General features: G+C 35.7%; 1 protein-coding gene across 2 annotated transcripts in view; it reads left to right on the forward strand.

Annotated features, from left to right (window-relative positions):
- LOC138710325 (coiled-coil domain-containing protein 186-like) overlaps positions 1-16,311 on the forward strand; it is a 54,948-nt gene extending 38,637 nt beyond the window's left edge. Inside the window, exons 1-2 of one of the 2 annotated variants that reach the window (XR_011335207.1) lie at positions 2,020-2,292; positions 14,917-16,311. Coding sequence is in view for 1 of the 2 variants with exons in the window: in XM_069841135.1 (XP_069697236.1) it covers positions 14,917-14,929 (13 nt within the window). In the remaining variant the exon portion in view is untranslated. Of the gene's footprint in view, positions 1-2,019; positions 2,293-14,916 lie in introns of those variants that run through there. The other variant, XM_069841135.1, reaches the window with a different exon arrangement.
- The last annotated feature ends 10,679 nt before the right edge of the window (positions 16,312-26,990 follow it).

Below are 26,990 nucleotides of genomic sequence, written 5' to 3' on the forward strand. Positions count from 1 at the left end.
GAATACATTGCCCAGTTCCATTTGAGCATCCTCTTTATCCTTTTCTTTTTCTTTTCGAGCTTCCTTCATCTGTTCATCATGTTGCAGCCATGCAGCTTCACTTATATTTCCGGTTTTGTAACTACAACAGATGTGACACTGATCTTTCTTCGGGCTGTAAATGCTGATGTTACTTTCCTGGAATAGGAGGTTGAAGAATCTCGGCTCAGAGAGTCAGTATTTTCACGTGCACCACTCTGTTTATACAAATCATGTAACTGAATTTTGGAATGAACTGTAGGCTCTAAATAAAGTTTGCTTGATGACTATCGACAATAATGGGAAGGTAATTTAGGGAGACTGTCAAAAAATGTCCTGACAAATTGTTTATCTTCTTCCTTTTTGTCTTTTTTGGCATGAGTATGGAAAACAGTAGAAGAAGAGGACATTCCATGCTTTGAATTTTCTAATCAATACCTGCCATTCTAATCTTTTATTGCAAGAGTATTGGAGAACAGTTTCTTGCACACATGTAACTTTTCATTGCCCACACGGAAATGATGCAACAAAGTACCATTTCTTCTTGACTCACCAGTACTCTTTCCAGGACGTTTTGTCGGGGTTACATCCACAAGACTGTTCACGTATTGTTTTCTCTGATCCAAGGTCATTTTATTCCAAAATGTATAAACAAATCTCTTGTCTTTCAGCATTTCCAATTACATTGCATTGTCTGAATTTTTATTTTTGTCACATTTTGGAATTACATGATGCCCCTAGTTTCTTTGCGTCCCTGAGTTACTTTTCCAGTTTTCGACCTTTTATATCCAACGTAGCTCCCCCTTTCTTGCAGTTTTCACAGAACATTGTGCACACTTCTTACAACGAAACTCAGTACTTAACTATAGTCCCGTCGCTCTAATTTCCGGCAGTCAATCGCGTTGCAGGTCGCCTACGTCTTGTGTGTCTACGTGTGCGTCTTGTGATTCGCTGATTCATTTCTTAAGGCTCGATAAATACTTAATATAATCGCCCGCCATTTTAGCTCTTTTTTTTGGCGTTCGCAGAAAACACACGAAGACATTTGCCGCTCAATTATTTGCTAAATTACATTGCGTTTGATTTATTATCATAGGAGCTACGACATAATGTTTAACGGTGCGGCAAATAGATTCCTCGTATGGTAGCTCGGCAATGTGAGAACAAAACTGGCGAACGATACTACCTACCTAGACTTCATAGAGCCTTTACTTTCTAAGACGTAAGCAAAGGGGCGGAGTCACGCCGGAAATAACAGCGTCGGGACTATAATATGTAGAGAAGTATTGATGTGTCAGATAAGTGCATACAGTTCGAATTGGCGGGAAAAACGATGCTTTGCGGCACACAGAAGATTGACATGCGTATTTCCGTAACAATGTTGAGAAATATTAATTCAGTCTTTTCTTTCGATGACACATGCCAACTCATCCATATCAAGTGAGCATGTATTACATTTCAATTTGGGTATATTGAACTATTTTCCGCCGTACACATTACTGTAAGAAAATATCTAATTGGAGAATACACGGCTCGCACACTTTGTCCATAAAATAGCCTACAGCATTATTTTATTCTTCCGTGTTAAAATTTTTCTTATTCAGTTACGCTGTATTTCCAACAAATGTACCCAGAATACAGTTAGGCGGTATTGCATGTAGTGTAGTTGCGCGGAATTTCAGTAATATTTTCAGGAATTCACATAAGCGGTATTGTTTCAACTCCTTTTTCTCACATTTACATGGTGAAATTACACTTTCCCGCGCTACCAAATGGTGCTCGCAGTGTCAGGGATGCCAACGCACCAAAAAACAAAATCGTCAAAAAGTCAGTTACGCGGTGTTGTTTCCTCACCGACGATATGTATATTTTTCTTATTTTTATTTAGTGATATTTATTATTAATTTTTAGCGACATTTCTGGGGATTTTTTTTAACTCTGGAGAGATTTAGCTACTTTTTGTTGAAAAGTTAGCGAGATTGTAGGGCGATATGTTGGCAACAGTGCGCAAGAACCAACGAGTTAGAAAGAGAAGAATAACTCGTTGTAAAGAACTTATAGTGTTATTTCGTAAATTCGATATAAGTTCATAATTTTTTTAAAATTATAAATACTTTTTGTTTTGTGTAGAACATGAAATATCTGTTGTATATTTTATAATTAAATGAGCAACTAAATATGTATTTTTCTTAATTAATACGGTTTGAAACATAATTGCAATAATGGAATTTTTAGGAGCCAACCAGGTTGTAGATGTTGAGTGGAAATTTGGTGGTAAGGCTTCAGTTAGGTACTATAGGCCGAGACCAATCTTGGATATCTCTCCACATTACACACGGGATGGACATCTGATGTTCGTTTCTTTATGGGTTAAATGAGGGGATAGGTAAGCGACATGAAGGCCGAGGTATATGACAAGGTTAGTGGATTAGTTGATACGTGAATGATGTGAAGCCGAAGAATGTGAATTCAATATTTTAATAGCGTTTTCTCTCCTGTGTGTAGTGTGGGTAGATACCGAAGTTTCACTCGGATTTTACAAAGAAGTTTCGATTAACCAAATATGCATGTAGTTCTACTATTATTCTAGCAAATGGGGAACTTAATTCTTTAGAAAACGTGAACCATCCCCATGCGTTTCCCCACCAGAGGAGCATTCGAGTGATTGGTGAAAAAGTGGGAATGTAGGGTGGGAGAGGGGAGCCATTTGTTTAAAATTTTCATTATTAGATTGCAATTGCGTCTACTTCTCCTGAACTCAGTTCTACATTTCCTTATTTCTGTTTATATCTTGTCTGCAATCCTTTTTGCCTATTTTTTCCTCTCCCTCCGTCATGTTTGTGTAATCAGCAAATCTTCTGTGACTACAATTCTCCTTCACAATGGCCTTCCATATCACTGTTGTATCGTACCACAGAGATAATACGATCCTCCACAGAAAAACCACAACAATATGATAACTTAATATTTTCCATGCAAACATCAGTAAGTTTGGACCACTGTTCTAAGTTGGCAATGAATGAATTATCTTCTCATAATTTGCTAAGCATTTTGACAGGCTGCATTCCATCCAAATGCAAATACAGGAAACCACCAATTTTCCCTTAGTGACCAATTCTGAGTCTGCACTTCGTCGAAAAGATCAACTCTGCCCATATAGCCTATCTATTTTATTTCTAGATCAGGGCAGAACAGTCTACTTTCCAGTAACATGCATATGTACTGAGATGTGAGGTAAGAGATAACCAATCAGTAATTGAACTGCTAAATAAAGTTTTAACACTGGTCAGTTGAGTGCGTTTTTGTTGTAGGAAATACATAGGCTATTATTTGGCATCTCGACAATCATGTCGAAAATATGTGTGAATAAGAGTTCGAAGCATTGAACAGGAGATAGATTAGTCCAGTGGTGACCAACTCTTGCTCTTTGTGCAAGAGAACTCTTCACTGCACACGAGCAGTATGCGAGAGTAGATCATCGCAATGTTTGCTCGAGAGTACACACACATTGCTTCGTAAGAGCAACTGAGGTGTTCACCACTGGATTAGACTCATTGCTATTTGTGAAGAATTCATCATCATCTCTTCCTGATTTGTGTAAATACACGTTCATCATCTACCCATTTCTTCTTTGTAACTTCTGGTAGGTATTTGTTTTACTATTTTCCTCGTCTTCTGCAATACAAACTTATCTGCGATGCACTGGTGGTTATTTCTCTTCTTTTCTTGCCTTGGCTAGAAAGTTCTGAGTGAATTTTACTCTAGAGCGCTTTCAGAATAAGAAGGCATATAAGGCGGAGCTAGTTCAGGCCGGTCTATCTCGACTAGCCAGTAACAGTGATGCGGTGTTGCCTAGTTAAATCATCGCGAAATCTCGCATATTAGTTTATTTCTTGCGCATGCAATATTTATGGCTAGGAATGAATTTTAAGCTGTGACATTCGATAGAGCTACACATACTGAAATCAGCTGTACAAGAATGGCAATTATATGTCAATTGGGTTGCGTGTTAACGCTTTAAGACGAAACAGAGATAACCAATCTACAATATATAACATATTTTGCTCAGAAGTCCCTCTCTGCAAACGAAGATAGATTCTATTTATTTTCAAATTCAGACATGGACTGTTTTCTCTTGTGTGATGTGTAACTTCCGTAACAATGTCGCTTGAAGGTATTGCAAGTGGCTCTGGTGTTTCATCTGTTATACGCAAAAGGATAGTTCTACACTCACAGGCGAGGAATATTATATTTTCTGTATATATACTTCTTCTAAAGGACTAGCTTATGATGCAGTGTGGTCACTTTTTCACCGAACAGAGAATCTGACTGCAGAGACGTGTGGTTTAGAAGTGCATAGGTTATCTTGTATTCTCGGACAGGCAAAGAGACAATTCAAATAGGTGGTATACCAGTATTTACCTCTCCTGGAAAATAACGCAAAATGTGTTAATTATTTGGACGATTTCCAGAACCGTGTATTACTTCATCATACGATATTTAAATAGACTATATTAGTAGTATGTGGTAGCAGTGCCATTATAGAATGGGGAAAGAAAGAAGAAAGCTGAGAATAACCACATATGCGATTTTTACTTTTCATTGGAATAGCATACATGGTATAAGACGAAATATTGCTTAAACGTATGAGATATTTGGTTGATATTGTAAATATAAACATTCCTGCCTCTGCAAATCAAGCTTTCAGGTATAACTCCCTGTAAAGTTGATTTGAATAATTTCGAGTGAAAAATTGTTCTGGGGCCGGGTATCGAACCCGGGACCTTTGGTTAAACGTACCAACTGAGCTACCCGGGAACTCTACCAGACACCGATCCAATTTTTCCCTCTATATCCACAGACCCCAAAGTGGGCTGACAACCGTCAAGCAACCAACATTGAGTGTACACTAACTCTGTGTGACTTAAATTGTGGTTTTCTGTTAATGAACAGTGACGTGTATTATGAAAATCAAGCTTTCGGGTATAACTCCCTGTGAAGTTGATTTGAGTTGAAATTATTCACTCCTGCCTCTTTTTCGATGAGTTATACGAAGAGTATTAAGAACATTCTTCCTTGAGAGTATTAAAAAACTTTATAAAATGAGGGAATTTATTTGCATTTCACTTTTAAGATAAATACAGGCATGCTAGAAACGAGGAGATTTTACAATTCCAAAACTCAATTTCTATTTTAAAAACCTTGCGTTATATATACGTTTTCTAATATACAAATTTATCTTCAATATATTAATGATATTATTGCGTTACAGTTTTCATATTCACTCCTATATAACTGCCTTTACTTGTAGGCTTTTACTGTCACTGGCCAGAGTGATAGAACATAGAACCATGGACATCTAGATAGTATAAGCTTGAGGATTAAATTAAATTAGATAGGCTTGATTTGACAAAGTAATTTTCAATTTCAATATGAGTACTGAATTAGGCCTACATATGAACAGATATGCCTATATTCTTATAGCCAGATTCTTAACCAGAATATAGAACTCTGGACCTCTAGATACGTAAAAGTTGGAGAATAAAATAATTTATAATTTCAGTATGAATATTGAATTATGTATTAACACATATTATGCTTACGTTGCATTATAGTCAGATTCGTAACCAGAATATAGAACCCTGGGCTCCTAGGTAGGTATAAGCTAGAGAATTAAATTAAATTGTATAGGCTTCATTTAGGAGAGGAAAAATAAAATACTTTTCAACTTCAGTATCAATTAATATTTTGTAGGACCACAGAATTAATCTTTATGTAGATTCAATATCAATACCAAATTACGTTTCTACAGATATGTTTACGTTTTATTATCGCAAGATTTGTAGGCTGCCCCTGCAATAAACTGAAAAATTGGGAAGAAAATTACTTCAGTAAGAGTAATTATATTTAAACATTACAAACAATGAAGGAACAGGTCTCGACCCACCCGCTCGCTGCAGCGAGCAGCAACTGATATTTTCTGTCCTTATCTGTTGTCTCTGTCTTCCACATCTCGTGAACCGTGTGACAACGCCGTACTGCTGCTAACACTCGATTGGCATAGGCATATGCCTTCTTATTTTATAATGTCTTCATTCTCTGAGGATGTCACATTCACTTCCACTGTTGTAATAGGCATGCTTGCAGGGAGAGGTTCAGGTTTAGTTCTGCCTCATCGCCATTTTCCTCATCGCAATCTTGAGGAGAGATTAAGGTTATGTCAACAGGTACATCTTCAGTTTGAAGATCTACCGTACATTCAACATTTTACAGTTTCACAAACTCTCAGGTTATAAAGAAAAAACAATGAATAATATAATGTGCAACTCACACAATGCCTAGTGTCACTTATAGGTCACACTCGTTTATTCTCCTAAAAAATTGACATCTTGCTAAATTTCTTTAGACTATTTTTTGCTATGCAGTGATAAATTACAATTTCAACTCAAATATGTATATATTGAAAGTTTACACTTACTATTACCGATACTTTTTACTTCTAGAACAAGAAGTGTTGAAATTGCTATATTCACATGCAACAATATTTTCTTCCCTATTGTTGAAGCCTGAATATCTTAATAATTAAAATTATATCCAGTTTCTCCAACAATGGAAAGTTGCTTAAGTCTAATTTCATTGATTTTAAAGGCATGTTAACTTATATAGATTCCGATAAGCTAAGATATAGGAATTAAATTAATATGATGTATTTGCCGTCTTAGCTTATCAAATGCTAAGTGAAAATTTATTCACTAAGTTAGCATAGTTATTTTCACTTAGCATTTGATAAGCTATCTAAGATAGAAAATACATAATAGACCTATTAATTTAATTCCTAATTTCATCGATAGCAAACTAAAAGTTTATTTGAACACAATTTTGGATTTGAAGTAGCTGCACCTCTAGATGACACAGGGAATTGAAGGGTTAAATATTTCATATAGTGGTGATGAAAAATGAACTTCTTAAATGTCAGCCTCCTGGACTGTCTGTTCCACTTTTTTTATAAGAATGTCAGACTCCTGCTACCACAATAACTTTTTTTTATTAATTATCTGGTCCACTATTTCGAAATGTATACTTAAAAGCGTAATGTAGGATGTCTATGAAATATTTTACACCATGTACATGTTTCTTATTTGTACTGTATTGATTATCCGAAAAATCAGTTAGCCGAACACCCCCGTCCGCAATTGTTTCGGATAATTGGTGCTCTACTGTATTTGTAAAGTTTGCCTCCTGGAAAAAAAATATAGGGATATTTTTGCAGCCCAAGTAGGTACTTTTTTCTTTTTAGGTCCTTAATACTGAAGCATATGTGTAATTGGAGGGAAACATCAAACACGGAAATGAGATTCTTCTTCTAACATTTTTGGAGCTTGAAAATAGAAAGTAATGTGTCACTTATATTGTGTCAATATACTGGTAGCTCTCACTTCTAAGATAGGGTGACTGTGCCGACAGTTGGCCATACACCTATAGTTGACCAAATCAGCATATAATAAGGTAGAGTGCTAGGTAAATTTCGGTGTTGGACCCTGGATTCATTTCACCGGCATTATCACCTTCATTTCACTCAGACACTAAATAACCTGAGATGTTGATACAGCGTCGTAAAATAACCCAGTAAAATAAAAAATAAATAAGGTAGTGTTTAGTTGTACTAAACCAAAGAGTATAGAATTATATGGTATTTGAAAGAGTAGGGGTTGCCTCACTTGACACAATGGTCAGAAGTTGGTTATACTGAATAGGCACCATTTTCTAGCCTTATTTTCTGGTTTGTCACATGGATTGCTTCAGATATTAATAAGGAAGGTGAGTTGCGCCTTTTTCTATTATCCATATACATCTACCCTGATTAATGACTTATTATTTTCTTTTCTTATTTATATGATTAAAATGCACATTAATTAATGCTAGTGACCTGTTGCTAACAATTAGTTTTAAGTTATTATGGCAAGAGCTGGCTGGACAACTACTGAAACCCCAAAATGCTCAGATGTCTAGTAGATGACCAATTAGTGGTCAACAATTGGCATTTCCTGTTCTAGTAGTTGACCAGCTTCTTACAATAAATATTTAGGGTTTAGAATGTTTATACCACGTTTGTGGTATTCTATTGTTCCATTTTATACTTTTTAAAGCCTAGTTTATGAGCGAAGATGGGCAGAGATAAGAAAAAGGCATCTGCAGCTAAGAAGAAAGAACTATTCAAGTACAGTGAAAAGGATCTTGAGAATGCTTTGCAGGATGTTAGAGATAAAAAGGGAAGCATAAGAAAAATTGCGAGAAAATATGGCATACTACATTCAACATTACTGAATAAATTAAAGTGTACTGTCCCTTTAAAAAGAAAAATGGGACTGAGCACACATCTAACAGAAGCCGAGGAAAATTTGCTTGTGTCTTGGATATTTGTTTACGTTGCAATTTACTTAAACAACAAGTTTAAGCCCCCTCACCACGACAAGCTGAGTACCCACGAGAAGGGCATAAAATTTATGCATTAGGTACATTTTAAATCAAAATACCCCTCATTTCTCGTGAAAAACAACAACTGAATATACTATAGTGGACTTTATGTTGTCGGCAAACAGCTGGATACATTAAGAAGATTGATTGGATATTTGTTTGCGCTAAAGAGGGTCTGCCAATAAAAAGACACACCTTGTGTGAAACTGTAAAAGATATCATAACAGAAGATTTAGAGATAAATGCAAACAGGAAAGTTCCTTTCAAAGACAACAAACCAGGAAGACATTGGTTCGAATCATTCATGAAGTGACATCCAACAGTATCAGAAAGATATGCAGAGGGTATTAATACAGCTCGAGCAGATGTGACAGAAGATAAAATTAGAAATTGGTTCAGTGAATTACATGACTATTTGAAAGAAGAGAATGCATTGGATATTTTGGAAGATCCGTAAAGAATGTTCAATGTGGATGAATCAGGATTTCTAACTTGCCCCAAAAGTGGAAAAGTATTGGGACCTATTTCATATAAGAACTTGTATGAAATAAAGTCTGATAACGAAAAAGAGGCTATAACAGTTCTAGCTAATTTGAGTGCCTGTGATTCAATAGCTCCCCCAATGGTTGTGTTCCCTTTCCAAAGAATTTCTAAGGATATAGCTGCAAACTTAAATGAAACTTGGGGAATTGGCAGATCAAGAAATGGTTGGATAACAGGTGCCATTTATTATGAATATATTGCAAATGTGTTCATTCCATGGGTGAAAAGTCTGCAAATTAAGTTTCCCATTCTTCTGGTTGTGGACGGCCATAAGTCACATGTTACATACAATGTCTCTAAATTTTGTTCTGAAAATGGCATTCTACAGTTTGCTTTGTTACCAAATGCCACACATATTCTGCAACCTGCAGACGTATCAGTTTTCAGGCCACTTAAAGCCGGTTGGGCAAAAACAGTTTGATTGGAAACAAAAAAATGGCAATAAAGTTGTATCAAAAGCAACTTTCGGGGTTTTGCTTGAAAATGTTTTTACTGAAAAAGCAACCCGTACAGTTATTCAAAATGGGTTTACAAAATGTGGATTGTACCCGTTTAACCCAGATGCATTTGACTACAGCAGTGCATGTCAAGCAGAACAAGACAGTGTCTTCCAGAAATCACTGGTACAGAAGCCAGTGTGAAACCTGCAAGTTTTGGGATTGAACATTTGTTGTATATTGAGTCTATTATGAAAAGAGGTCGAGCAGAGGAGTTCCGCAAATGTGAAACTTCAGGTTGGCATGGAGATCCTGAAGCTATAGAGCTCTTTGAAGTTTGGAAAGTTATTCGTTCAAGGTGTGTACTGTCTGGAGAAAGATGCCAACCACTGGAGCCACTTCACACTACCACTGGCCATAAGTGTATGGTCCTTCAGCCGTAGTCCTGCATGGTGATGCAAATATATCTAACTCAACACTTTCTCTCCAACATCAAAATCTTTCCACCTTAACTCCAGAACATGATACAGAACAAAACAAGACAATAGCTGAAGTCTCCAATAAAAGAAATATCAGTCCTGCATTTGGAAATCACTTATTGTGGCCAACTGAACCACCTCTAAAGAAGATACGAAAGAGAGAGAAACTGCCACATGCCACAAAATCGAAAAAGTGGTTAGAATTTAGCGAGAAGAAAGAAAAAGAAACAGAACACAAAGAGAAGGAGAAATTGGAGAGGAAAGAAAATAGGGAATTAGAGAAACTAAAAAAATTGGAACTGAAAAAGAATAAAGTGAAACCAGTTAAAACCACTGCCATCACTGAAGAAAACCTCACAGAAAAAACAGATGACTTCATAATCAGAATCAGTTGGTGGACCTGTAGCAATAACAATAATGTTTTCTTTTTAACAACTGACTAATGGGGGAAAACACAATTAATTTGTTACTCAACAGCGTAGTTTTCATGGTTTGCAAAGTAATGATTGTCACAGTGGCTCTCATAATTGATCGTACATTATCATTTAAGCATACAGTTTTATGAGATTAATCACTCAGACGATTTTACTTAAATTACGTTAATTATTCTAAGAGAGTATGTGTTTACACATTACAATTACGATTTTTACTTTGCACCTCTGTTTGAAGATACTGTAAGCACTGCATAATAATTTTATTAGCTTAAATACACGATCAACTACATCACAAAATTGAACGTACACCTGTTAACGTCTCACTTCTATTACTATCTGGACAAGAGGTTCAGCAGTTGCGTTTTTATCGTCAGTAGGTGTACTGCACAGAGTGGACTCTTTATTTCCGCGCGCTAGTTGAAATGGGCAAGAGGAAAGAAACTTCATTGGAAGAGTGCAAATCAATTATTAATTTGGCTTTAAAAGGGAAATCACATAGAAAAATAGGTTCAGTTTTTAGAAGAACACATTCTACAATTCAAGGGATAGTAAACAGATACATATATAATGGAACAATACAAAATGAAAGAGGCCAAGGTAGAAAAAATACTTAACAAACGAAATGAACGGCAGATAGTTTCCACAGTTCGACATAACCCACGGCTTAGTGCTCCGAAACTGACCTCTGAAGTTAATGTAACACTTAGCCAACCTGTACCTACTGAAATGATTGGTCGCACTTCAAGAAGAGCGGGTTATCACGGCAGAGTAGTGAGGGAAAAGCCATGGATCACGGAAGTAAATCGGCGTAAGAGATTGGACTTTGCAAAAAGGTATGTAAATTGTAGTGAAGAGTACTGGAAATCAGTCATCTTTAGTGATGAAAGTAAATTCAACATTTTTGATTCGGAGGGACGAAATTTAGTGTGGCACAGAGGTTAAAAAGAAAAATCTCCGCCCAACTGTAAAACATGGTGGTGGTTCTTCTATGGTTTGGGGCTGTATGTCTGCTAATGGTGTAGGGAACCTAGCTTTCATAGAGAGCACAATGAACCAGTACGGCTACCTTAACATTTTGAGGCAAAATCTTCAACAAAGTGCGGCGAAAATGGGCTTGGAGTCGTACTATTAGTTCCAACATGATGACCCAAAACATACGGCCAGCCCTCAATGTTAAGTTGTGGCTGCTATATAAACACTTGAATACACCACCTCAATCCCCAGATCTCAATCCGATTGAGAATTTGTGCTGGGAATTGGAGAAAAGGGCACAAAACACTATGTGACAAGTAAAAGTCAGCTTAAGGCTGCATTAATTCAGGAACGGTCAAATAGTTGTAGTTCCATCACAAATAAATTAGTACAGTCCATGCAAAACGACTGAGAGAAGTTATTAAAGCCAAGGGACTGTCCACAAAGTATTGAGTTTATTGTTCTTGTAAATAAGGTTATGTTTTTTTTCCTCTGTACCATCAATTATGTGATGTTGAAATAAGATGTGTTTTGTTAAATTTTATTTTATTCCATTAACATTGTAGACAAATTATGTTTAGTTGGAGAAATGATAATAGACATTACAATTATATTTGTTTTGTATGTAAATTATAATGCTAAATACAATATATAATTTGATTTATATGAAAAATGTAAGTGTACAATCAATTATGAGAGCCACTGTATATGAATCACAAATGAATTAAATCTACACCAGATTGTCCCGTCTGTAACAAAAAGGTAAGTAGGTTATTTTACGATGCTGTATCAACATCTCAGGTTATTTAGCGTCTGAATGAGATGAAGGTGATAATGACGGTGAAATGAGTCCGGGGTCCAACACCTAAAGTTACCCAGCATTTGCTCGTATTGGGTTGAGGGAAAACCCCGGAAAAAACCTCAACCAGATAACTTGCCCCGACCGGGAAACAAAAAGGTAAGAAACTTTCTTTTACATACATTATAACCATCACAAATTATTTTGAGTGTGCATTTAGATCAAACAATCTAATCTTAGCATAACCACAGAGCTTGATCCTAAATATGAAATCTGTATTGAATTTTAAAATATTGTCCCGTCCGTAACATACACCTTCAGAACCATGTTCATTTTTAATATGTAGACCCACTTGTTTTCATAAAATCTTTATTTGCCTACTCATCTAAACATAGATCAAACTATTAGTCTTCCTTGGGGGAGGATTTTAACTGAACGATCATCTACTACTCCTTTTCCAAGAAACACCACTCTTCATTTACACCAGAGTCAAAACAAGACAAGTACTTGTCTCATCAGCATACAATTTTTACAAGACATGAACTAATATTGTCAAGGGGATCCAAGTAATTTTAGTAAATGGTGCAGAAATAAACCAATACAGAGATATATCTTACAAGAAAAGTTGAAAAATGTCAACACTATACAAAACTTCGAGTCAAGCTATTACTTCTGGGCTGCTTCTGTGTACCAAAGAAGCGTTGTAACTGAGAGAACTATATCCTCAGAGCTCAATTTACACCAAGTTCGGCAGGAGGAGGACGACAGAGATTGATATTGACAGGCTCTAAAGTGGCTTAGTGATGTAGGTCTACATACAAACACAGATACTGAAGGTGCAGACGACGTTAAGGGAGTCCCAATACCTACTTAATTGAACATGTAGGTTAGAGCAAAAGCAGACAAAACATGAATATGTGATAGTTAGTCAAGGTGGTGTGGAAGAAGCTGACAGCATTGAAGTTTACTATACCCAGGCCATTGTAACCTTGTACTTGACAGTTGTTATTTGGGTTGGCAGCCCTTCCTATAAGAAAATTGAACACTGTATGATAGGCTTCTGAATGAATCAGAATGTAGCATTTTCCATCAGATGCTCTTGCTGCCACACGGAGCACTGCTGTGTTGTCAGTTTGCTACAGGCTTATGTTACATAATGTCTGTATAGGCCTATACTTAGTTACTGGCTTTTAAGGAACCCGGAGGTTCATTGCCGCTCTCACATAAGCCCGCCATTGATCCCTATCCTGAGCAAGATTAATCCAGTCTCTATCATCATATCCCACCTCCCTCAAATCCATTTTATTATTATCTTCCCATCTACGTCTCGGTCTCCCCAAAGGTTTTTTCCCCTCTGGCCTCCCAACTAACACACCATATGCATTTCTGGATTCGCCCATACGTGCAACATGCCCTGCCCATCTCAAACGTCTGGATTTAATGTTCCTAATTATGTCAGGTGAAGGATACAATGCGTGCAGCTCTGTGTTATGTAACTTTCTCCATTCTCCTGTAACTTCATCCCTCTTAGCCCTAAATATTTTCCTAAGAACCTTATTCTCAAAAACCCTCAATCTCTGTTCCTCTCTCAAAGTGAGAGTCCAAGTTTCACAGCCATACAGAACAACCGGTATAGGCCTATATGTGAATCTATCCATTCTTGTAAATAATTTAACATAGCGGACATCAAAAACTTTAGGCCTCTCCAGGAAGATACCAATAAAGAATGGAGTTACAAAATAATTGAAGAGTCCACTGCAAGAATGATGGATGTCACTTTTTTGTCGAAAATGAACCAAGACTGTCAAAGCATAGCTTAAGACATACAGAATGTACATAGAGAGTTATATGGCATTAACACTGATAGTCATTGTCCAGTAATGATCGGAAAATCACAGTTAAGCTTTGAGCACTAAGCATTTCAAACTTTCACTTGCTTCTCCTGAGAAATGTATTCCAAATGACATCCATCATTCTTGCAGTGGACTCTTCAATTATCATTTGAATTAATGGAGCAGAATAGCAAATTCTGCATTAGTTAAGTCAGCTGTTGTGTAACAAGTGGTCATTGTAGTAACATTACGTTAAGCTGTCAGGTGCAAGGTTACAATGGCCTGGTTATACATGATTTCAAAGATATTATTTTCAAAATGGAAACAACAAAGAGATTTGTGATGAAGTTTGCAGAAATGATAGGGTTACTACAAGAACTTGAATGTAAGCAAGTCTGAGACAGGATTTTCTATAAATTTTCAAAGAAAATTCCTGGAATTTAAGATTAACATTTTTCAGTATAAATAACTTGGGTAGCAAATTTTACAGTGTTAACCCTTAACTTTAATGTTACCAAAATGAGGTCCCATCTGTAACAACTTTTAAAAGTGATATAATATACCTAATAACCATTGAATAGAACGTTGTAGTGTAATAATTGAACTGATAGTACATAATATGTATGTTTAATTAATAAAATCTAAATTTCACTTTGATACCTACCATTGTATTATACACTTTCAAAAGTAAAAATTGTCCTGTCCTTAATGATGGAATGGCTATGTTGATAAGGATGATTATGAATTGTTGAGGTGTCACAGGAATGAGTGTACCTAGATAAAACTCCTGTATTGCATGGACCATAAGTCTAATGTGGTAGGGCTGAATCACTGTGGCTTAGAAATGTTTCACATAAGATGTTCTGTCTTTTAGCGCAGTACATTACAGGAATAGCGTATTTTAATATGTATTTATTTATGTTACAGTTACTGCAGCTAGCAGCAAAGAAAGACAAGTTGGAACAACTTATCTTCACTTGAAACTTGTTATTGATATAGGTGGTGGATGCACAAGAAACGTTTATTTGGAAATGTCTCTCTCTCAGTTTTATGCCTTCTTGCATGAACTGGAAAAGGCCAAAGGAAGTCTGGACTACATCAGTTAGTATGTTGGATGTCATATCGAAGAGCAAAATATTTTTTTTAATATGCGAGAAGGAAGAAAAAAATGGGTTTGATTTTTTAGAAATCAATAATTGAAAACTGTTAAAGAATAAATATTTCTTCAGTGTTTGTTACAACATTTTGTCTCTGAATGAAGTGTTTAAAGTTTATCCATTGCGCATTATATATGCAAACTTTTGAATGGTGGAAATTCTTGTAATGGATTTATGTGACTTGAATTATAAAAATATTTGCTTTAGTACACCAAACAGGTTAGTGATTCTTCTTCAAAGTCTGATTTATATTATGATACAAAAAATTATCCTCTAATATTACAGTTTTAGTCCCATGTTCAATATCTGCACATTTGTGTCCCTCACATATCACGTTGAGTCATTGAGTCAGTTTGTTACAGTCTACATTCCTGTTGAAATTGTGATATTACTATCCTGAATTCTGTTCAGAGACCAGCATTATAGTCCACACCTGTGTAGTAACGGTCAGCGCATCTGGCCGCGAAACCAGGTGGCCTAGGTTCGATTCCCGGTCGGGGCAAGTTACCTGGTTGAGGTTTTTTCTAGGGTTTTCCCTCAACCCAATATGACTGGGTAACTTTCGGTGCTGGACCCCAGACTCATTTCACCGGCATTATCACCTTCATCTCATTCAGACGCTAAATAACTTGAGATGTTGATAAAGCGTCATAAAATAACCTACTAAAAAAAAAACAGCATTATTATGTTAGCACTATTGCACTGTAAGAACACAGATTATGACATTTACTATCGAAAATGGATATAGCAGAAGGCAGACAAAAAACATTGATGTCTGCAGTCATCGAGAGGCTCTTCTGAAAAATGAAAATGTTGAATTGGCACTGTCTAATATACATGGAATGGACACATACATACTTGCCTCCAAGGAAATCATAAACACTTTGATGCTGCACTCATATCAATTGACTGGATTCATACACATTTGCTTCTGAAGAAACTATAAAGATTTGAACTGACGCAAGTGGACTCTCTTAAAATTTCATCCTGGCATTTACCTGCAATATCAGTGTGTAGAAGTAGTTGCAATATTCATTGTCATTGCTGTCACTTCTGAATCATTCCGGGTTTTGATCTTACGTTTTCAAAATAGTTTGGAACTTTTTGTGCACTTTCTAATGGTAAATAAAAGATACCTGTATACATTTGCGGGGACTAAACTTCATTGTTTTGAAATTTATACAATATGGAATTTTTCGAAAAAGTGCACACACTGACATATATAAATGTTCGATTCTCCCATTATGTTTATGGTATGAAATCGAGATTAATATCATTTTAGAAGTTTAAAGTCATGCTTTCAGCCTTTTTATTCATGTCTGCATTCCCTAATTAGCCTATTATATAAAGCTTAATTTTAATTATGTTAGCACAAATTGAATGTCAATTTTAAAATATCAACATATCCTCCATTTTAAGTGTACAAAATTTCACAATGGGAAACTAATAAATCACAGAGTAAGAAATTACTAAATAAATGCACACATAGGCAGGTTATCAGTAGACCTATGCTATTTCGAGAAGCAAAACTTCTCGTAACAGTACAATAGAGTGGTCCTGAGCTATATCTGTGGAATTTCTTTTACAGTATATATTATTTTAGCAATCGCCCCTCTCCCCCCAAAGTTGTTCCAATTTGTAAAAAAATGAACCTGTGAAAAGTTTCAAACACATCAGATATGGGAAGCCATGCCAAACAAAGGATTTTGAAAGTGTTTTTACATGATATGGATAAAGGGGGTATTCATTTTAATTAAATATAAAATATGATACGATAAATAAATTATTCTCGCACTAAAACCAGTTTTGCTTTTCGAATATTTTAGAAGAGTACACGTCTCAATACCTATTTATTTGTCTTTCATCAGAACGAGTATCTATAACATCCACATGTGCCTTAAACCAAATGAAGACTGGTGTGGTGAGAGGCGAGAGTTTACATAATGTCTATGAGGATATCAGGAATATAGATGTGCACAATGTTGCTATTTGTGGACAATTTCTGAAATAAAAATCAGGAGTTGCCGATTTAATTCGATATTTGCAAAAAGTATTTGAAACAGAAATTATATTTGTAGTCAGTTATGAACAATGAGTAACTGCTGGACTGAACTGATTTTGTCTTCTGAGGAATTTTTAGATAAACTTTCGATCAAGATAGAAGTCCTAGATCCTTATACACCAAGCTGCATTTCTGGTGAAGAAATAAGCACTCCAGTGGTGAGTATCTTTTTAATTATTGGCTTATCAGAAAATTATTCCTGCCTTATTCAAGAATCAGTACAGGGTCTTAATTGGAATAAAACTCAGACCTTACTACATTCCTTTGTCATTTATTTTAAAGACAAGAACCGAATTAAAGCATAAAAACTTGTTACAGAGTGTCTTAAACACGACCTTCTCCAACGCAAATTAATAAAGTTTTCTGAAGAATGAAATAGGTAATGTGAAAAAAGTTGTATGTATATTTTTCTGATGGAGCCCAGTACAAAAATCGAAAAACAAATTGTGAATTTGTGTTTTACGAAGTTTTTGGCATAAGTGCTGAATGACATTATTTTGGAACTTCCCACGAAAATGGCCCTTTTTTGGCATTGGTTAGCAAGAAGAGCAAGCCTTCAGCCTCATTATGACAAAGAAAATTGTTTGAGTGAGCTGAAAAGACTGTTAGTGGATTAATTTTGTCTTTATGACAAATAATGAATATAAAAACGAATGTGACTTACTGCTGTCTTGGTAAGAGAAGACAGAACCAATCAGTGACACGAGAACACTACATGCTTTCATACCAGTGTCATTATTTAAACGTTATTCTTTGTCCCACGAAAATAAACATGTATTTTTTTTTTAATTTCCTAAGTACGCTTCAGTCCTCCAGTTGACTTTTCTATGTATTTTTATGTTAATTTTGTGGAATTTTATATTAATACTTGTGCTTAAAATAAGTCCATGTATTGTGGGTCCCTATCACCACGGCATGGCGCGTCCTCAGGTTGCGGATCGAGGAGACGGCCTCCAGATATGGAGGGTAGCTGTGAATATATTGAATAAGCAGTCGCGGACAGCCGATGAGGGGTGGTCCTCCAGCTTGGGGGTTGGGCGAAGGACTAACAACCCTTCACCGTAAAAAACAGCTTGTTACGAATCCTTCAAATAAGCCTCGGAATGGGACTGATAGAGACCAATGACGGGCTTATGTGAGGGTGGCAATGAACCTCTGGGTTCCTTAAAAGCCAGTAAGTAAGTAAGCTTAAAATAAGTATTTATATATATTCCTTCTGTTTGTATAATGTATATTATATGGATACTGTAGGTATGGGTGAGTCCAGAAATGCATATATAGTGTCAGTTGGGAAACCTGAGGGAAAAATATCTTTGGGGAGGCCGAGACGTAGATGGGAGGATAATATTAAAATGAATTTGAGGAAAGTGGGTTATGATGATAGGGACTGGATTAAGTGACTGGATTAATCTTGCTCAGGACAGGGACCTATGGCGGGCTTATGTGAGGGCGGCAATGAACCTCGGGTTCTCTAAGAGCCAGTAAGCAAGTAAGTGTGTGCCCACACATCCGTACAGAATGGTACAGTCCTGCAGAGATGTTCCTACTCAGCCAGTGCTAATTATTTTAAATGCATTTATTTATCTCCTACTCTGAAATTTTGCACACACATATTATTGAAACTAGGACTGCAGTGATTTTTTTTTTATTTCGTAAAATGTGTGCTAACTCATACTTACAAATTTATCCAGTCTCTATCATCATATCCCACCTCCCTCAAATCCATTTTAATATTATCCTCCCATCTATGTCTCGGCCTCCCCAAAGACCTTTTTCCCTCCGGTCCCCCAATTAACACACTATATGCAGTTCTGGATTTGCCCATATGTGCTACATGCCCTGCCCATCTCAAACATCTGGATTTAATGTCCCTAATTATGTAGGTGAAGAATACAATGCGTGCAGTTCTGCATTGTGTAACTTTCTCCATTCTCTTGTAACGTCATCCCTCTTAGCCCCAAATATTTTCGGAAGAACTTATTCTCAAAAACCATTAATCTATGTTTCTCTCTCAAAGTTAGAATCCAAGTTTCACAGCCATACAGAACAACCAGTAATAGAACTAGGCTATGTTATAAATTCTAACTTTAAGATTTTTGACAGCAGACTAATGACAAAAGCTTTCAACCAAATAATAACACGCATTTCTCATATTTATTATGCCTTTAATTTCCTCCTGAGTGTCATTTATATTTGTTACTATTGCTCCAACATATCTGAATTTTTCCACCTTTTCGAAGGATAAATGTCCAATTTTTATATTTCCATTTCGTACAATATTCTGATCACGAAACATAGTCATATACTTTATCTTTTTGGAATTTACTTTCAAACCTATCAATTTACTTGCTTCAAGTAAAATTCCCGTGTTTTCCCTAATCGTTTGTGGATTTTCTCCTAACATATTCACGTCATCCGCATAGACAAGAAGCTGATGTAACCCGTTCAATTCCAAACCCTCTATGTTATCCTGAACTTTCCTAATGGCATATTCTAGAGCAAAGTTAACAAGTAAAGGTGATAGTGCATCTCCTTGCTTCAGCCTGCAGTGACTTGAAAAAGCATCAGATAGAAACTGGCCTATATGGACTCTGCTGTAAGTTTCACTAAGACACATTTTAATTAATAGAACTAGTTTGTTATAAAAATGGTATTTTAAAATTAATTAATTATGTAATCTTAGAACATGATAATAGTTATTTATGGTACTTGTGAGGTAAGTGCATCTTTATTGCACGAGTGGAAAGATTTAAGCACGAGGCGTCAGCTGAGTGCTTAAATTACACGAGTGCAATAAAGATCACGCTCAAAAGTACCATACGTAATTTTATCCATGACCATAACGAAAAATTATGTTTTATAAAAGAAAATATGTTGAAAATAAGTCCTCATGTAATCACATACCATGGCATGGATTTTAGAGTCAATACGTGTACTAGGTAGGCCATGATTAGTAAAGAATGGTATCTAAGCCGTTGGATAAATAAAAAAATTATAATTAATTATATAATTTTAATATATATTTTTTCACTTTAAACGTGTATTTTCGTCTTTTTGAAGTTTCAGGGATTATTTAGAAGTGTTCACGGGACTAATGTGATTAAAATAATTTCACATTTTACTTCTGTAAACTTAAGAGGAATATTAAAACTTAATTAATCATCGTGTCTGTTTAGCTCGGTTGGCTAACGCGTGTTGTTTTAAAATCCTATAAACCCAACTTCGCAGGTTCAAGTCTCGTCGCATCCCAAAAGGTAAATTATTAAAAAAATTTTAAAAAGGTGCATATTAGATATGGATGTAATGTACAAATTACGATGTAGCAGATAGAGAAAAGAGAAGGAGATTGAGTGTATGTATATTTAAGAAATGATAATAAAGAAGTAGAGGTAGTGACATCTAGTAACTAATATATTAACTTCTTGAGTAATAGTTCAATGGAAAAGTATACGTATGTACCCGGGTACTAGAAAATACTAATGAACTGTGAGATAAAGTTCAAACTGTGAGGTAAAGTCTTTATCTCACTAGTGAAATAAAGTAATGTTGAATAAAAGCCTACTTTACAAACGCAAAAGTATTTAGTAAAGGCATGTTTTTCGTTATGGTCATGGATAAAAGTATATTTTATAAACTTCAACAAGAGCCAAATTTGAACTGATTTCGTTACTTAGGAACAAAGACATTTATATATAACAGTGCATGCACTATTACGTAAATTTTTATTTTTATTTTTATAACTGTGAAGATAATTCAGTTTCAAGCACATAAAATTAGATGTACGGTATATGTTATTTTTATGCATTCAACAGAATAAAAACGTTTAACAACAAATATCCAAAACATGATTAAATTTGCTACAAATTTGTCCTGTTTAAATTTGCTATACATTTGTCCTGTTTGATATGGAATAACTCTTTTATTACACACATGAAGAGCTCGACAATGTCTTCGTATTGTGTGTTGCCTAATGCACCTACACAGACATCAATATGCAGTACTTGGAAATGCTTTGAACATATCACAGTTGAAGTTGTTATTTAGTCAACTGTCCGAAGACAGCTCTGAACTTCACAAGTGACACCAACAAGGCACCACTTATCAGGCAACTAAGCCAGGAGACAATGGGGTAGGGTGGCCAGTTCTTTTTCCCCCTCCATTGCTTACATCACTGATTAGCTACATATTACACTAATCAGACTTCAGGTGTATACAAACAATATTGATCTTCTTCTGACATCGTCACGTGAGATGTACAATAAGGTTCAAGAAGAATGGGCTGGCAACAAATGTCTTAAGTTCCAGAAACAGAACAGTTTGCTTACAGTACCCATTTCCTTGAATCTCCACAATAAACTATATAAGTGTGCTGTATTTTTGTTCTAAAATATGTTATAAAATAAAACTAAGGTTTGATTCTAGCTCCATCATGGCTCTGAAGAGTGAAATAGCAATAAAATTGACGAACACTAAATCTATCGAAATGGGGTACAAAATTTATCGAAACGAAAATGAAGGAGAAAGTTATGTAATATGCCGGATTAAAGTATGAGCCATTGTAGCATAGGTGTCTTAAGCATGGGTCTAAACCAGGTAGCATTGGTTGTACTAGATTCGAATCTCCGTTAGTCCTAATTTTTTAACCTCCATGCCCCCCCAAGTGCCTTCATGGCATGTTACGGGGATACCTTTACCTTTACAAATTTACTTTAAGATTTTATAAACACCATTTACACAAGTACTAAGTGGTGACATCGCCTGGAAGTCGATTGAATGTTTAGTAAATAGCATAACCCCTACCCCGGGCAACACTACTGTCTGTTAATAAAACCGTTTGAATTTACATCTGATTTATAGCTTTGAAAAATATGTTTAACTACAACATTGAAACATGTTACCATTGTAAACATAGAATTTAGTTCTATTTGTTTTAATAATGGCAATACTGATCTCACTTTGAGAGAGGAACAGAAATTAAGGGTGTTTGAGAATAAGATTCTTAGGAAAATATTTGGGGCTAAGAGGGATGAAGTTACAGGAGAATGGAGAAAGTTACACAACGCAGAACTGCATGCATTGTATTCTTCACTTGACATAATTAGGAACATTTAAATCCAGACGTTTGAGATGGGCAGGACATGCAGCGATTATGGGCGAATCCAGAAATGCATATAGAGTGTTAGTTTGGAGACCAGAGGGAAAAAGACCTTTGGAGAGGCCGAGACATAGATGGGAGGATAATATTAAAATCGATTTGAGGGAGGTGGGATATGATGATAGAGATTGGATTAATCTTGCACATGATGAGACCGATGGCGGGCTTATGTGAGGACGGCAATGAACCTTCGGGTTCCTTAAAAGCTGTAATAGCAATACTGTTTACCATTCTTCAGTTCATATTGGAATTCAGCTTTCTGTATATTTTGTTTACCTATATTCTTCATGGGGAAAGTTGATATCGTTGACAATCTATCTTGTCATTACTCTTCAGGAATGCAGATAGAGCAGACAGACAGCTACAGCCTCAACAACTCATAGCTCTCATTCATTTAGGTTACTCTCTATCAAGCGCAGCAAGAGAGATTGGAGTTCCTTTGACAACTGCTAAGAGGTGAGCAAAATTAATTCTTGAGAGCAATGAAATTTAGAATTGTCCAATTCCTGGTCGGCTGCGCATCTCTACAAGAGAAGAGGATGCCATCTTAATCAGAGAAGTTGAAAACCACCCTTTTCGAAGTGCCATTGAATTGAACATGGCATCCAACTTTCCCGGCTCACCACTAACCGTGAGGAAACATTTTAGAGAGCGTGGCATAAGGTACCGTAGAACTGGGATGAAAGAACATTTGAAAATGGATCATGTCTTGGACTGTCTAGCTTATACTTCTGTCCAGCAGGACTTCGACTGGAGAAATGTCATTTTCTCCAACGAGGTAGTTGTCTCCAGTAGCACTTATGGTCCTGCCTGTGCGTATCATGGATAGTAACCGATATGATGAATGCTTTGTGGGACAACTTTGCAGGTTGGATCGGGTGAGCATTGCGTCTTGAGATGGATGTCATACACTGGGGAAGCATCTCAAAAACGCATCCTTTGTCGGTTTATGGCAGTATGTAAGCATATTTTGGCAAATGTAATGATTCCTAATGCTCGAGAATGGTATCCAGATGGAACACTTGTGTTCCAGCAGGACAACCACTCGGTACACATCACCGATCACGTTCAAAGATGTTTATGAGAAGGCCTGATGTCGACCTGCTCGAATGGCCTCAAATTCAGCTGATATGAATCCGATTGAAAATGTATGGGTGGATTGAAAAGGATCCTATGCTCTAATTGGCCAGAACCACCCGTACGAACAGCAAATGAATTGTGGGACAGAGTACTAGATGCGTGGGACGAGGTGGCCATGGATGTAGACCTGTTCTATAATCTTATGGATTCCATGCTGCGCAGAATGAGGGCAGTTGTTGATGCAGGTGGTTTGCGGGAGAAATACTAGTCAACTAGTTTCTACCACAGGCATTTTTTTTTGTTTATATATGTTTTTTTGCATAATTTTTTGTTTATATATGTTTTTTTGCATAATTTTTTGTTTATTTATATTTGATGTGCTTCTGATTTTTGAGAAAGCAAATGAGCTATTAATTTTGTATACAGGCCAGGTCGTGCCTAATGATAGGCTATAATATGTTTACAAGACTTGCATAACCAAGTTTATTAACAAATTCCACTAACATTTGTGATTAAAAATATAAAATAATACAATAAAAAACAAATCAGCCCTGCCGGGAAGCAAACTTACAACCTTTGGTTCCGAAATCAGAAACCTTACCCCTATGCTACACCACTTCGTAGCATTTGCTGCATTATAGACAGAATCAACCGGAACAAACATCACCAAACATCACAGCATTGCCTTCGAACACAATGAGCTTACTTGTGTGAACCTGACTTATGCTATAAAGCAAATGTAAGAATATTATAGAACAAATAAAGCTATCTTAAAAACTTTACATTTAAACTATCAAGTGTCGGTGTCGGTTCTTTTTGAACCCAATTGTACTGCCTGATAATAGGTGTACACATAGGCAGAGAGAGAACAATTTCCTTGGAAGGGCAAAGCAAAACTCTAGAATGCCCATATATCATCGTTTATCTCCTCCCCCGTTAAGGCCCGCTCCCACTTAGCGGAATCAAACAGAATTTCTCTTTACAATGTACTTAAATGGAAGATAGCAGAAAGTGGCGCATCGAATTGAACAGAACAGAATTCATGAGCTAGAATATTTTATTCCACTGCCAGAACAGAATTTCTTGTTTCTGTTATGATCTTAAGTTCTCGTGAAGTCGTCGTGAAAAAACAAATGAACCACATCCATTGTTGGCGGCTTAATTTGTTTATTATTGACAGTTATTGCTAAAATAGTACGTATACAAAAATCACAATGTAATATGAATGAAGAAAAATTAATAAATCTTGTGTAGAATTATTCTTTTTTCCACGTTGAATCTTTCGTACACAACTTTTAACACTTGAATATAAATAATTGATTAAATGGCGATCTTACAATATGAAATATGCGACACACTAAAACACACCCTAATCAAATTCTCAACACACATCAATTTCAGAACACACACACTATTTGACACAATTATTCATCACAAGAACGCACCCACACAACAGGCAGCGAAGTTAAGATAGCGCCGAGATCTAGTAGGCTCTGAGGATACTGTCAAGTAACACCGAAACAGCTGTAAGCCACACATGCTTACATAATTAATACGAGTAAGATCGCCATTTAATTATTTATATTCTTTTTTGTAAGACAAAACACAAAAGTACTGTTTGGTTCGATTCCACTGGATGTGAGCGGCAGTAGACTTTTCGTTTCGATTCTGCCAAGTGGGTAGAGTACTTGATGATCCTGACGCGAGAAACGTAGCGAACAACGCTGACGATGATCGCTCAGCGCTCAACGCAAAGACGTTATAATAGTATACTAGACTCACACAGAGCGCTGGTGTGCTGTCCAAAATTGAAACCAGTCTGCGCATGTTTACGCCGCCATGCTACTGGTAGAAATAGAGCGGTAAACACGATTGTCATACTTGTCCTTTGTTTTGTCTCGGGTGTTTTTAGTGAATAGTGTGAAAGTAATGGCAATATAATTTTGAAATATATATTATCGCCGCGGACTCATGTTTAACATGTCGGCATCATACAATAACGTACGGTGTGGTTTAAAAAATAATTTTGCCGACCGATTGTTGCTCTGTAGGTTTCACTCTAAGCGTCACGTTGTCACGTCTACTTTCTCGATAAGAATAAGCACTAGTTTGTTATATTGTTAAATGGCTATTATTATTATTATTATTATTATTATTATTATTTCATATACGAGTACGTTGGTTTTCTTAACTCTTAATAATAACTCTTTAATAATAATTTTTAATCACATACTTTAATGTTCGTCCTCAGCACAAGACATTGCAACCTCGGGTTTAGTCTATGTGGATTAGACAAGTAAGTGTCATTTAATAATAATTGAAGCAGCTTATTGGTTGCATTATTGAAATTGAGGCGAGTGATTGGAGCGGCGACACAAGAAATTGAAAACAATAAAACAATTAAATTTCAAAGACCTGCCGAACGCATGAGGCCGCTCAAAGACCTGCCGAATGTTAACCATGAGAGCGATAATACCATCCCTGTTTAATTTTCCAAGCTATTTGCAAAAGGTACGATATAATATTATCTCTGTTGTTACAATATCAATATCATTAAAAATCAAATATAATATTATCTCTGTTGTTACAATATCAATATCATTAAAATCAATCAGTAGTTTACGACAATAAAGAATATTTAATTGTTAGTACAGGTATATCAGACTGTAGAGAAATCCCACTGAGTGAATTATTTAGACTTACACATCAGATGTTAAAACATTAATGGAAAGATAACTTTTTGTTTTTATTATGTAAATGAATTTATCTGCAAGATAATAAACTTTCATTCAAGATCCATATATGGATAAATAAATATACAGATAATAAATAAATAAATAGCTATAATAGCTAAGCCTCCTTTGTGAATTTATGATTCAGAGTTCACCTATAAATAACTCTTTTACATTTTGCCGGATATATTTTATTAACAAAAGCAAGGAATGGCATCTTATTGATATTGCATATGTGCATAAAAAATATGTACCGTCACTCCGCAAGCAATTATAATATATCTATTTTATTTTTTTAAAATAAAAATACAATATGTAAAAAATCCACACATAAAAAGTATGTGTTTTTTTTATCTTGCATAAAGTGATTGTTTAGTTTTTAGGTCTTCACGTTACCTATTGTTTGCAATGTATTAGGTACCGATACTTTTTATAATTTAGCATTCCCTTTATTAATTGAAGAATGAATTCAATGTAATTTGGCTACCTTCGCATATTATATTTCGCCAGATTACCTATGTCATGTGGTCTAAAAGTACCGGTAATATAATTTATTTTTGATTCTCTAAAACTTAACAACAAGTCTATACTGATTATCGCATATTTATTTCACTTAGGAATTTGATTATAACAAGAACTTGTGTAATCAAGGTGCATATATTTATGTCTTGTGATCTAAGAGTTAATATGTTAATATAATTTTAAATTCTCTGAAACCTAACAATTTGCTGATTATCGTAAAATTATACAATCTAAGTTATAATGTGTATTGTGTAGGCCTATTTATGGATGTATCAGTATGTTTTCTATAAATT

This window comes from Periplaneta americana, chromosome 12 (genome assembly GCF_040183065.1).
Source record: "Periplaneta americana isolate PAMFEO1 chromosome 12, P.americana_PAMFEO1_priV1, whole genome shotgun sequence".
NCBI lineage: Eukaryota > Metazoa > Arthropoda > Insecta > Blattodea > Blattidae > Periplaneta > Periplaneta americana.